Consider the following 15997-nt stretch of genomic DNA (forward strand, 5'->3'; position numbering starts at 1 on the left):
CCTGTCGCTTTTTCTCAACCATCCTGAACACCTCCTCTGTCAGCCAGGGTCTCTGGGGAGGTCTCGACCGCGTACCCAAAGCAGCCATTGCAGCTGCATGAGTCACAGTCCTAAACCTCGCCCATTTACCCTCGACATCAGGAGGAGTCGGGGACGATGCCAATCCCAGCCACAAGCGATGATGAAATTCTCGCTTGCAACTTTCATCAGATAACTGAGACCAGGCCACTTTATGTTGGAATGGGGTCCTGGGTGTACACCCACCACCGGAGTGGAAGAATGGCAGGCGCATCTTACAGATGACTAGTCGATGGTCAGAGGGCAGATCAGCTCCACGGTAGGTCCTGGTGTCAAGGACATGGGCTCGCATTCGCTGGTCCGTCACTATGTAGTCCAGCAGATGTTCTTGCTTGGACCCGGCATGCATCCATGATGTTGTGTGGATGCGCCGATGCCGGAACAGCGTGTTGGTAATTACAAGCCCATGGGCTGCATACAAATCTAGCAGCCTCCTACCGTTGTTATTGAGCTGATCTGGCCCATGCCCTCCAATCACTCCAGACCAGGTGCCAGTATCATGACCAATACACACACACACACACAGATACACACACACTCAGATACACACAGATATACACACACACACAGATACACACAGATACGCACACACACAGATACACACACACAGATACACTCACACACACAGGTACACACACACAGATACACACAGATACACACTGATACACACACACAGATACACACAGATACACACACACAGATACACACAGATACACACACACAGATACACACACAGATACACACACTCAGATACACACAGATACACACACACAGATACACACACACAGATACACACAGATACACACACACAGATTCACACAGATACACACACACAGATACACACAGATACACACACACACAGATACACACAGATACACACACACAGATACACACAGATACACACACACACACAGATACACACTGATACACACACACACACAGATACACACAGATACACACACAGATACACACACAGATACACACACACACAGATACACACACACACACAGATACACACACAGATACACACACAGATACACACACACAGATACACACACACAGATACATGGCCTGTGATAAACTGCTGGGGGGTGGGTAGCCAACACCACGCCCGGCCGCCTTTGTCTCCCTAGTCGCGATGTTTACTACACATCTCACCAGGTGACTCATCTTAGGCTGAGTCGACCTAGGGAAGGTCCAGGACCGGTTCAGATAATCGCCACCGACGGTGTTGGCCGTGAGCGGGAAATCGAACCCGGGTCGCCAGGTTCGTAGCGAACACCGCAACACCACCGCTCCCCTACAGACACACGCACACATAGATAGGTACAAATACATTACTGATAGCACACACACACACACAGTGACATATCAAAGATCAAAGATCCCCCATATAGCCTGTAACAGACTGTAGGGGCAAGTGCTGTTAGCGAGCACCTATGAAGGCCGGAACGGTACACGAGGGGGTGGGTGGCCAGCACCACGCCCGACCGCCTTTGTCTCCCTAGTGGCAATGTTTACACACCGCACCAGGTACTCATTTGATGCTGAGTCGACCTAGGTGAGGCCCGGGACCGGTTCAGATAATCGTCACTGGTGTTGGCCATGAGGAGGAATCGAACCCGGGTCGCCAGGTTCATAGCGCAGCGTAGCGCTAACCGCTACACTATCGCTCCCCACACAGTGACATATAGACACACACACACACATAGATACATACATACAGATGCATACACGTGTAATGACGACTGGACACGCTTCTCCTGAGAAGGCATTTTTATTAAAGAGGCGTTCACTCGACACCAAACAGAAACCTTCACAGCCCGGAGTGTCCCACGGATCCCGCCCTTATATACCGGCACGAGGCCACGCCCCCCTGCCCCCACCCCCCCTCACCCCCCCACCCCCCCTCACCCCCCCTCCCACCCCCCCTTCTAGATCATTCTCGCTGACTCTGGACGCTCGCTCGACCGGCAGACTCCACCGTCTGCTTCCGGCCAGCTGACCAGGCTCCCTTCTAGAACATTCCCCGTGGCCACCATTCCCTTCACACTCACAGCTGACTCCCCCTGTCGGTAGTTCCCGTAGCCACCAGTCCCTTCACACTCACAGCTGACTCCCCCTGTCACTACGTCACGTAGCCACCAGTCCCTTCACACTCACAGCTGACTCCCCCTGCCATTACCTCCCATAGCCACCAGTCACTTCACACTCACAGCTGACTCCCCCTGTCATTACCTCCCATAGCCACCAGTCCCTTCACACTCACAGCTGACTCCCCCTGTCGGTAGTTCCCGTAGCCACCAGTCCCTTCACACTCACAGCTGACTCCCCCTGTCACTACGTCACGAGGCCACCAGTCCCTTCACACTCACAGCTGACTCCCCCTGTCACTACCTCCCGTAGCCACCAGTCCCTTCACACTCACAGCTGACTCCCCTGTCATTACGTCACGTAGCCACCAGTCCCTTCACACTCGCAGCTGACTCCCCCTGTCGGTAGTTCCCGTAGCCACCAGTCCCTTCACACTCACAGCTGACTCCCCCTGTCACTACATCACGTAGCCACCAGTCCCTTCACACTCACAGCTGACTCCCCCTGTCATTACCTCCCATAGCCACCAGTCCCTTCACACTCACAGCTGACTCCCCTGTCACTACCTCCCATAGCCACCAGTCCCTTCACACTCACAGCTGACTCCCCTGTCACTACCTCCCGTAGCCACCAGTCCCTTCACACTAACAGCTGACTCCCCCTGTCGGTAGTTCCTGTGGCCACCAGTCCCTTCACACTCACAGCTGACTCCCCTGTTACTACCTCCCATGGCCACCAGTCCCTTCACACTCACAGCTGACTCCCCCTGTCACTACCTTCCGTGGCCACCAGTCCCTTCGCACTCACAGCTGACTCCCCCTGTCACTACCTCCCATAGCCACCAGTCCCTTCACACTCACAGCTGACTCCCCCTGTCATTACCTCCCATGGCCACCAGTCCCTTCACACTCACAGCTGACTCCCCCTGTCACTACCTTCCGTGGCCACCAGTCCCTTCACACTCACAGCTGACTCCCCCTGTCACTACCTCCCATGGCCACCAGTCCCTTCACACTCACAGCTGACTTCCCTGTCATTACCTAACATGGCCACCAGTCCCTTCACACTCACAGCTGACTCCCCCTGTCACTACCTCCCGTGGCCACCAGTCCCTTCACACTCACAGCTGACTCCCCTGTCACTAACCCCCATAGCCACCAGTCCCTTCACACTCACAGCTGACTCCCCCTGTCATTACCTCCCATGGCCACCAGTCCCTTCACGCTCACAGCTGACTCCCCCTGTCACTACCTCCCATAGCCACCAGTCCCTTCACACTCACAGCTGACTCCCCCTGTCACTACCTCCCATGGCCACCAGTCCCTTCACACTCACAGCTGACTTCCCTGTCATTACCTAACATGGCCACCAGTCCCTTCACACTCACAGCTGACTCCCCCTGTCACTACCTCCCATGGCCACCAGTCCCTTCACACTCACAGCTGACTCCCCCTGTCACTACCTCCCGTGGCCACCAGTCCCTTCACACTCACAGCTGACTCCCCCTGTCACTAACCCCCATAGCCACCAGTCCATTCACACTCACAGCTGACTCCCCCTGTCACTACCTCCCATGGCCACCAGTCCCTTCACACTCACAGCTGACTCCCCCTGTCACTACCTCCCGTGGCCACCAGTCCCTTCACACTCACAGCTGACTCCCCCTGTCGGTAGTTCCTGTGGCCACCAGTCCCTTCACACTCACAGCTGACTCCCCCTGCCATTACCTCCCGTGGCCACCAGTCCCTTCACACTCACAGCTGACTCCCCCTGTCGGTAGTTCCTGTGGCCACCAGTCCCTTCACACTCACAGCTGACTCCCCCTGTCACTACCTCCCGTGGCCACCAGTCCCTTCACACTCACAGCTGACTCCCCCTGTCACTACCTCCCATGGCCACCAGTCCCTTCACACTCACAGCTGACTCCCCCTGTCACTACCTCCCGTGGCCACCAGTCCCTTCACACTCACAGCTGACTCCCCCTGTCACTTCCTCCCATGGCCACCAGTCCCTTCACACTCACAGCTGACTCCCCCTGTCACTACCTCCCACGGCCACCAGTCCCTTCACACTCACAGCTGACTCCCCCTGTCGGTAGTTCCCGTGGCCACCAGTCCCTTCACACTCACAGCTTACTCCCCCTGTAACTACCTCCCATGGCCACCAGTCCCTTCACACTCACAGCTGACTCCCCCTGTCACTACTTCCCATAGCCACCAGTCCCTTCACACTCACAGCTGACTCCCCCTGTCATTACCTCCCTCAGCCACCAGTCCCTGTATGAGTGTGTGTGTCTGTGTGTGTGTATGTATGTCTGTGTGCATGTGTGTCTATGTGTGTGTGTGTATCTGTGTGTGTGTATCTGTGTGTATCTGTGTGTGTGTATCTGTGTGTGTGTATCTGTGTGTGTGTGTATCTGTGTGTGTATCTGTGTGTGTATCTGTGTGTGTGTATCTGTGTGTGTGTATCTGTGTGTGTGTATCTGTGTCTGTGTATGTGTATCTGTGTGTGTGTATCTGTGTGTGTGTGTCTGTGTGTGTGTGTATCTGTGTGTGTGTGTCTGTGTGTGCGTGTATCTGTGTGTGTGTGTGTGTATCTGTGTGTGTGTATCTGTGTGTGTGTATCTGTGTGTGTATCTGTGTGTGTGTATCTGTGTGTGTGTCTGTGTGTGTGTATCTGTATCTGTGTGTGTATCTGTGTGTGTATCTGTGTGTGTGTCTGTGTGTGTGTCTGTGTGTGTGTATGTGTGTGTGTATCTGTGTGTGTGTGTGTATCTGTGTCTGTGTGTGTGTATCTGTGTGTGTGTATCTGTGTGTGTGTGTCTGTGTGTGTGTGTATCTGTGTGTGTGTGTATCTGTGTGTGTGTGTCTGTGTGTGTGTGTATCTGTGTGTGTGTGTGTGTATCTGTGTGTGTGTGTGTATCTGTGTGTGTGTATCTGTGTGTGTGTGTTTGTGTGTGTGTATCTGTGTGTGTGTATCTGTGTGTGTGTATCTGTGTGTGTGTGTCTGTGTGTGTGTGTATCTGTGTGTGTATCTGTGTGTGTGTATCTGTGTGTGTGTATCTGTGTGTGTGTATCTGTGTGTGTGTCTGTGTGTGTATCTGTATCTGTGTCTGTGTGTATCTGTGTGTGTGTCTGTGTGTGTGTCTATGTGTGTCTATGTGTATCTGTGTCTGTGTGTCTGTGTGTGTGTCTGTGTGTCTGTCTGTCTGTGTGTGTATCTGTGTGTGTGTATCTGTGTGTGTATCTGTGTGTGTGTGTATCTGTATCTGTGTGTGTGTGTCTGTGTGTGTGTGTATATCTGTGTCTGTCTGTGTGTGTGGTCTAGAGTGGCTCTGGCTCCGGCTGCCCTGGCTCCTGCTGCCCTGGCTCCTGCTGCCCTGGATTCTGCTGCCCTTCTTGCACGGCCTCTTGCAGCTTTGCCTGGTAGTCACGCTTGAAGAAGCCAGTCTACACACACACACAGAGATACACACAGAGACATACACAGAGATACATACACGGAGATATACAGAGACGCAGAGAGATACCGACAGAGACACAGAGAGAGAGAGACACAGAGATAGATATACAGACAGAGACACGGAGAGACACAGACAAAGATACAGAGAGACACATACAGAGAGAGATACAGAGAGAGACACAGAGATAGAGATACAGACAGATACAGAGAGAGATACAGAGAGAGACACAGAGATAGAGATACAGACAGATACAGAGAGAGATACAGAGAGAGATACACAGAGAGATACACAGACATAGAGATACAGACAGAGACACAGACAGAGACACATACAGAGACACATACAGAGAGAGATACCGACAGAGATACACAGAGATACACACAGAGACATACACAGAGATACATACACGGAGATATACAGAGACGCAGAGAGATACCGACAGAGACAGAGAGAGAGAGAGAGACGCAGAGATAGAGATACAGACAGAGACACAGACAGAGACACAGAGAGACACATACAGAGAGAGAGATACAGACAGAGGCACAGAGAGAGATACACAGAGAGAGATACAGACAGAGACACACACAAAGATACACAGAGATAGACAGAGATAGAGATACAGACAGAGACACAGAGAGACACATACAGAGATAGAGATACAGACAGAGACACAGACAGAGACACATACAGAGAGAGACACACAGGGATAGACATACAGACAGAGACACAGAGAGAGACACACAGAGAGAGATACAGACAGAGACACACACAAAGATACACAGAGATAGACATACAGACAGAGACACAGAGAGACACACACAGAGAGAGATACAGACAGATACACACAAAGATACACAGAGATAGACAAACAGACAGAGACACAGAGAGACACATACAGAGAGAGATACAGACAGAGACACAGAGAGACACAGAGAGACACAGACAGAGAGAGATACAAAGAGAGATACACAGCGAGATACACAGAGATAGAGATACAGACAGAGATACAGAGACACATACAGAGATAGAGATACACAGAGAGATATACACAGAGACATACACAGAGATACATACACGGAGATATACAGAGACGCAGAGAGATACCGACAGAGACACAGAGAAAGAGACACAGAGATAGAGATACAGACAAAGAAACAGACAGAGACACAGACAAAGACACAGAGAGACACATACAGAGAGAGATACAGAGAGACACAGAGATAGAGATACACAGAGATAGAGATACAGACAGATACAGAGAGAGATACAGAGAGAGATACACAGAGAGATACACAGACATAGCGATACAGACAGAGACACAGACAGAGATACAGAGAGAGATACACAGAGATAGAGATACTGACAGAGACACGGAGAGACACACACAGAGAGAGATACAGACAGAGACACACACAAAGATACACAGAGATAGACATACAGACAGAGACAGAGAGACACATACAGAGAGAGATACAGAGAGAGATACACACACAGAGATACACAGAGGGATATACACAGAGAGATATACAGAGAGAGATACACAGAGAGAGATACAGAGATAGAGATACACAGAGAGAGATACACAGAGAGATACACAGAGAGAGATACAGACAGAGATACAGAGAGACACATACAGAGGGATATACACAGAGAGATACACAGAGAGATATAGAGAGAGATACACAGAGAGAGATACACAGAGAGATACACAGAGAGAGATACACAGAGAGACACACACAGAGAGATACACAGAGAGAGATACAGAGATAGAGATACACAGAGAGAGATACAGACAGAGATACAGAGAGACACATACAGAGGGAGATACACAGAGAGAGATACACAGAGAGAGATACACAGAGAGATACAGAGAGAGATACACAGAGAGAGATACACAGAGAGATACAGAGAGATACACAGAGAGAGATACACAGAGAGATACAGAGAGAGATACACAGAGAAATACACAGAGAGATACACAGAGAGAGATACACAGAGATAGAGATACAGACAGAGACACAGAGAGACATACAGAGAGATATACAGAGAGAGATACACGAAGAGAGATACAGAGATAGAGATACACAGAGAGAGAAACAGACAGAGATACAGAGAGACACATACAGAGAGAGATACACAGAGAGATACACAGAGAGATACAGAGAGATACACAGAGATAGAGATATAGACAGACACAGAGAGACACATACAGAGAGACACATACAGAGAGAGATACACAGAGACACAGAGAGAGACACAGAGATAGAGATACAGACAGAGATACAGAGAGAGACACATACAGAGAGACACACACAAAGATACAGAGACACACAAACAGAGAGATACACAGAGAGATACACAGAGAGAGATACACAGAGAGAGATACAGACAGAGATACAGAGAGACACATACAGAGAGAGATACACAGAAAGATACACAGAGAGATACAGAGAGATACACAGAGGGAGATACACAGAGAGAGAGATACAGAGATAGAGATACACAGAGAGATACACAGAGAGAGATACACAGAGAGAGATACAGACAGAGATACAGAGAGACACATACAGAGAGAGATACACAGAGAGAGATACACAGAGAGATACAGAGAGAGATACACAGAGATAGAGATATAGATAGACACAGAGAGCCACATACAGAGAGACACATACAGAGAGAGATACACAGAGACACAGAGAGAGACACAGAGATAGAGATACAGACAGAGATACAGAGAGAGACACATACAGAGAGACACACACAGAGATACAGAGACACACAAACAGAGAGACACAGAGATAGAGCTACACAGAGATAGAGATACAGAGAGAGATACAGAGACACACACACAGAGAGATACAGACAGAGACACACACAGAGATACACAGAGATAGAGCTACACAGAGAGAGATACACAGAGAGACACATACAGACAGAGACACAGAGAGACACACACAGAGATACAGAGGCACACACACAGACACAGAGACACACACAGATACAGAGACTCACAGACAGAGAGATACACAGAGATAGAGCTACGCAGAGATAGAGATACAGACAGAGATACAGAGACACACAAAGAGAGAGATACACAGAGATAGATACACAGAGAGAGATACACAGAGACACACACAGACACAGAGAGATACACAGAGACACACACAGACACAGAGAGATACACACAGATAGAGATACACAGAGATAGAGATACAGACAGAGATACACAGAGAGAGATACACAGAGAGAGATACACAGATAGAGATACAGACAGAGATACACAGAGATAGAGATACAGACAGAGACACAGAGAGAGATACACAGAGAGAGATACACAGATAGAGATACAGACAGAGATACACAGAGAGATACACAGAGATAGAGATACAGACAGACACAGAGAGAGATACACAGAGAGAGATACACAGATAGAGATACAGACAGAGATACACAGAGAGATACACAGAGATAGAGATACAGACAGAGACACAGAGAGAGATACACAGAGAGAGATACACAGATACAGATACAGACAGAGATACACAGAGAGATACACAGAGATAGAGATACAGACAGAGACACAGAGAGAGATACACAGAGATAGAGATACAGACAGAGACACAGAGAGATACACAGAGATAGAGATACAGACAGAGACACAGAGAGAGAGATACACAGAGATAGAGATACAGACAGAGACACAGAGAGATACACAGAGATAGAGATACAGACAGAGACACAGAGAGAGAGAGATACACAGAGATAGAGATACAGACAGAGACACAGAGAGATACACAGAGATAGAGATATAGACAGAGACACAGAGAGAGATACACAGAGATAGAGATACAGACAGAGACACAGAGAGATACACAGAGATAGAGATACAGACAGAGACACAGAGAGAGAGATACACAGAGATAGAGATACAGACAGAGACACAGAGAGATACACACAGATAGAGATACAGACAGAGACACAGAGAGAGAGATACACAGAGATAGAGATACAGACAGAGACACAGAGAGATACACACAGATAGAGATACACAGAGATAGAGATACAGACAGAGACACAGAGAGAGAGAGATACACAGAGATAGAGATACAGACAGAGATACAGAGACACACACAGAGAGAGATACAGACAAAGACACACACACAGAGATACACAGAGATAGAGATACAGACAGAGATACAGAGACACACACACAGAGAGATACACAGAGATAGATACACAGAGAGATACACAGAGACACACACAGACACAGAGAGATACACAGAGACACACAGACACAGAGAGATACACAGAGACACACACAGACACAGAGACACACACAGACACACACACAGACACAGAGACACACACAGACACAGAGACACACACAGACACAGAGACACACACAGACACAGAGACACACACAGACGTAGCAGTCGCAAAACGCCACCATCGTGAGCCATCAATAAATAAATATAATATATAATAAATGTATAATGTATAAGAAATATATAAGATATAATAAATATGTAATATGTTATAAATACAATAAATATATAATATATAATAAATATATAAGATATAACAAATATATAATATAGAATAAATATAATATATAATAAATATATAATATATGTTGAATATATAATATATAATAAATGCGTAATATATAATAAATATATAATAAATATATAATATATGTTGAATATATAATATATAATAAATGCGTAATATATAATAAATATAATATATAATAAATGTAATATATAATAAATATTTAATATATAATAAATAGACAATATATAAGAAATATATAATATATAAGAAATATATAATATTTAATAAATATATAATATATAATAAATATATAATGAATATATAATACATAATGAATATATAATACATAATAAATATGCAATATATAATAAATATAATATATAATAAATATGATATATAATAAATATGCAATATATAATAAATATAATATATAATAAATATATAATATATAATAAGTATATAATATTTAATAAATATATAATATATAATAAATATAATATATAATAAATATGATATATAATAAATATACAATATAATAAATATACAATATATAATAAATATATAATATATAATAAATATATAGTATTTAATAAGTATATAATATATAATAAATATAATGCGCGCGGGCACTCGCTGGGCCGGGTCAGGTCAGCGGAGAGCCTGGGCCCTGATTGGCTCGGCCACTCCCCCGCCCTGGAAGGTTCCAGCACTAGCGGAGACCCGGGGGGGGCCGAGGGACCGGCCCAGCGAGACCCAGCGGGGCCGGGCCTGCAGGGCCGGGACCAGGGGTCGTGACCCGTAGCTCGTGGGGGTCGGGGGTCAGGGGGTCGGGGGGTCGGGGGGTCGGGGGGTCAGGGTGGTCTCCGCTAGGCCACAGATAGCCGGAGGGCAGTAACTCCCTAGGGGGTGAAGTATGGACGGTGACCCTGGGGGTGAAGTATGGACGGTGACCCTAGGGGTGAAGTATGGACGGTGACCCTAGGGGTGAAGTATGGACGGTGACCCTAGGGGTGAAGTATGGACCCTAGGGGTGAAGTATGGACGGTGACCCTAGGGGTGAAGTATGGACGGTGACCCTAGGGGTGAAGTATGGACCCTAGGGGTGAAGTATGGACGGTGACCCTGGGGGTGAAGTATGGACCCTAGGGGTGAAGTATGGACGGTGACCCTGGGGGTGAAGTATGGACCCTAGGGGTGAAGTATGGACGGTGACCCTGGGGGTGAAGTATGGACCCTAGGGGTGAAGTATGGACGGTGACCCTAGGGGTGAAGTATGGACGGTGACCCTGGGGGTGAAGTATGGACCCTAGGGGTGAAGTATGGATGGTGACCCTAGGGGTGAAGTATGGACATGGACCCTGGGGGTGAAGTATGGACGGTGACCCTGGGGGTGAAGTATGGACGGTGACCCTAGGGGTGAAGTATGGACATGGACCCTAGGGGTGAAGTATGGACGGTGACCCTGGGGGTGAAGTATGGACGGTGACCCTGGGGGTGAAGTATGGATGGTGACCCTAGGGGTGAAGTATGGATGGTGACCCTAGGGGTGAAGTATGGACGGTGACCCTAGGGGTGAAGTATGGACGGTGACCCTAGGGGTGAAGTATGGATGGTGACCCTAGGGGTGAAGTATGGACGGTGACCCTAGGGGTGAAGTATGGACGGTGACCCTGGGGGTGAAGTATGGACCCTAGGGGTGAAGTATGGACGGTGACCCTAGGGGTGAAGTATGGACCCTAGGGGTGAAGTATGGACGGTGACCCTAGGGGTGAAGTATGGACGGTGACCCTAGGGGTGAAGTATGGACGGTGACCCTAGGGGTGAAGTATTGACCCTAGGGGTGAAGTATGGACGGTGACCCTAGGGGTGAAGTATGGACATGGACCCTAGGGGTGAAGTATGGACGGTGACCCTGGGGGTGAAGTATGGACCCTAGGGGTGAAGTATGGACGGTGACCCTAGGGGTGAAGTATGGACGGTGACCCTGGGGGTGAAGTATGGACCCTAGGGGTGAAGTATGGACGGTGACCCTGGGGGTGAAGTATGGACCCTAGGGGTGAAGTATGGACGGTGACCCTAGGGGTGAAGTATGGACGGTGACCCTAGGGGTGAAGTATGGACGGTGACCCTGGGGGTGAAGTATGGACATGGACCCTAGGGGTGAAGTATGGACGGTGACCCTGGGGGTGAAGTATGGACCCTAGGGGGGAAGTATGGACGGTGACCCTAGGGGTGAAGTATGGACGGTGACCCTGGGGGTGAAGTATGGACCCTAGGGGTGAAGTATGGACGGTGACCCTGGGGGTGAAGTATGGACGGTGACCCTGGGGGTGAAGTATGGACCCTAGGGGTGAAGTATGGACACTGACCCTGGGGGTGAAGTATGGACACTGACCCTAGGGGTGAAGTATGGACGGTGACCCTAGGGGTGAATTATGGACGGTGACCCTAGGGGTGAAGTATGGACCCTAGGGGTGAAGTATGGACGGTGACCCTAGGGGTGAAGTATGGACCCTAGGGGTGAAGTATGGACGGTGACCCTAGGGGTGAAGTATGGACCCTAGGGGTGAAGTATGGACATGGACCCTAGGGGTGAAGTATGGACACTGACCCTAGGGGTGAAGTATGGACCCTAGGGGTGAAGTATGGACCCTAGGGGTGAAGTATGGACCCTAGGGGTGAAGTATGGACATGGACCCTAGGGGTGAAGTATGGACCCTAGGGGTGAAGTATGGACCCTAGGGGTGAAGTATGGACCCTAGGGGTGAAGTATGGACACTGACCCTAGGGGTGAAGTATGGACCCTAGGGGTGAAGTATGGACCCTAGGGGTGAAGTATGGACCCTAGGGGTGAAGTATGGACCCTAGGGGTGAAGTATGGACCCTAGGGGTGAAGTATGGACGTTCATCATCACCTTGTACAGGATGGCAGTGACCAGCGCTAGGAGTAGAAGGCCTCCAACTGAACTGCCGATGATGATGGGAAGATTGTTGTGGAGTTTGTGAACCTCCAGAACGAGACGCACCTACAGAGTGAATCATCATCGTCAACATCATCATGATCATCATCATCAACATCATCATCAACATCATCATCAACATGATGATGCGAAGATTGTTGTGGAGTTTGTGAACCTCCAGAACGAGACGCACCTACAGAGTGAATCATCATCGTCAACATCATCATGATCATCATCATCAACATCATCATCAACATCATCATCAACATGATGATGCGAAGATTGTTGTGGAGTTTGTGAACCTCCAGAACGAGACGCACCTACACAGTGAATCATCATCGTCATCATCAACAACATCTTCATCATCAACATAATCATCATCAAGATCATCATCAACATCATCATCAACATGATGATGATGGGAAGATTGTTGTGGAGTTTGTGAACCTCCAGAACGAGACGCACCTACAGAGCGAATCATCATCGTCATCATCAACAACATCGTCATCATCAACATCATCATCAACATCATCATCAACATCATCAACAACATCATCATCATCAACAACATCATCATCATCATCAACATCATCATCATCAACATCATCAACATCATCAACATCATCATCAACATCATCATCATCAACATCATCAACATCATCATCAACAACATCATCATCATCAACATCATCAACATCATCATCATCATCAACATCATCATCAACATCATGTTGATGATAATGTTGATGATGTTGATGATGATGATGACGTGGTTGATGATGATGATTTTGATGTTGATGATGATGATGACGTGGTTGATGATGATGATGATGACGTGGTTGATGATGATGTTGATGATGATGATGTTGATATTGATGATGATGTTGTTGATGATGATGTTGTTGTTGATGTTGATGATGATGATGATGTTGTTGATGTTGATGTTGTTGACGATGACGATGATGATGTTGATGATGTTGATGATGATGTTGATGATGACGTGGTTGATGATGATGTTGTTGATGTTGTTGTTGATGATGTTGATGATGTTGTTGATGATGATGATGTTGTTGATGTTGATGTTGTTGATGATGTTGATGATGACGTGGTTGAAGATGATGTTGTTGATGTTGTTGATGATGTTGTTGATGATGACGTGGTTGAAGATGATGTTGTTGATGATGTTGTTGATGTTGACGTTGTTCATGATGTTGATGATGATGATGTTGTTGATGTTGATGATGTTGATGATGTTGATGATGTTGTTGTTGATGATGATGTTGATGATGACGATGTTGTTGATGATGTAGTTGTTGATGATGATGTTGATGATGATGTTGATGATGTTGATGTTGTTGATGATGATGTTGATGATGTTGTTGATGTTGTTGATGATGATGATGTTGATGATGATGTTGATGATGTTGTTGATGATGTTGATGATGTTGTTGTTGTTGATGATGTTGATGTTGTTGTTGATGATGTTGATGATGTTGTTGATGATGATGATGTTGATGTTGTTGATGATGTTGATGATGACGTGGTTGAAGATGATGTTGTTGATGTTGTTGATGATGTTGTTGATGATGACGTGGTTGAAGATGATGTTGTTGATGATGTTGTTGATGTTGACGTTGTTCATGATGTTGATGATGATGATGTTGTTGATGTTGATGATGTTGATGATGTTGATGATGTTGTTGTTGATGATGATGTTGATGATGACGATGTTGTTGATGATGTAGTTGTTGATGATGATGTTGATGATGATGTTGATGATGTTGATGTTGTTGATGATGATGTTGATGATGTTGTTGATGTTGTTGATGATGATGATGTTGATGATGATGTTGATGATGTTGTTGATGATGTTGATGATGTTGTTGTTGTTGATGATGTTGATGTTGTTGTTGATGATGTTGATGATGTTGTTGATGATGATGATGTTGATGTTGTTGATGATGTTGATGATGACGTGGTTGAAGATGATGTTGTTGATGATGTTGTTGATGTTGACGTTGTTCATGATGTTGATGATGTTGTTGATGTTGATGATGTTGATGATGTTGATGATGTTGTTGTTGATGATGATGTTGATGATGACGATGTTGTTGATGATGTAGTTGTTGATGATGATGTTGATGATGATGTTGATGATGTTGATGTTGTTGATGATGATGATGATGTTGATGATGTTGTTGATGTTGTTGATGATGATGATGATGTTGATGATGTTGTTGATGATGTTGATGATGTTGTTGTTGTTGATGATGTTGATGTTGTTGTTGATGATGTTGTTGATGTTGACGTTGTTGATGATGTTGATGATGGTGATGATGTTGATGATGATGTTGAAGATGATGTTGTTGATGTTGATGATGTTGTTGATGTTGTTGAGATGTTGTTGATGTTGATGAGGTTGTTGATGTTGACGTTGTTGATGATGTTGTTGATGTTGTTGATGTTGATGTTGTTGTTGATGATGATGTTGATGATGATGTTGATGATGATGTTGTTGATGATAATGTTGATGATGTTGTTGATGATGTTGATGTTGTTGATGTTGTTGATGTTGATGATGTTGTTGATGTTGATGATGATGATGTTGATGATGTTGATGATGTTGATGATGATGATGTTGTTGATGTTGATGATGTTGATGATGTTGTTGATGTTGACGTTGTTGATGATGTTGATGATGGTGATGATGTTGATGATGATGATGTTGTTGATGTTGATGATGTTGTTGATGTTGATGATGTTGTTGTTGTTGATGTTGTTGATGATGATGATGTTGATGATGGTGATGTTGTTGATGATGATGTTGATGTTGTTGATGTTGTTACCA

General features: G+C 46.3%; 1 protein-coding gene across 1 annotated transcript in view; it reads right to left on the reverse strand.

The window, feature by feature from the left end:
* Positions 1–1836: 1836 nt before the first annotated feature.
* The window catches only part of LOC116956973 (integrin alpha-X-like), a 68534-nt gene continuing 54373 nt past the window's right edge, over positions 1837–15997 (reverse strand). Inside the window, exons 15-16 of the mRNA XM_076054754.1 lie at positions 13105–13215; positions 1837–5621 (exon numbers count right to left, since the gene is read on the reverse strand). Coding sequence (XP_075910869.1) covers positions 5496–5621; positions 13105–13215 — 237 coding nt within the window. The 3' untranslated portion in view covers positions 1837–5495. The remainder of the gene's footprint in view (positions 5622–13104; positions 13216–15997) is intronic.

The sequence above is a fragment of the Petromyzon marinus genome, chromosome 68 (assembly GCF_048934315.1).
Source record: "Petromyzon marinus isolate PM22_M1 ecotype Great Lakes invasive population chromosome 68, UKy_Petmar_22M1.pri1.0, whole genome shotgun sequence".
Classification (NCBI taxonomy): Eukaryota; Metazoa; Chordata; class Hyperoartia; order Petromyzontiformes; family Petromyzontidae; genus Petromyzon; species Petromyzon marinus.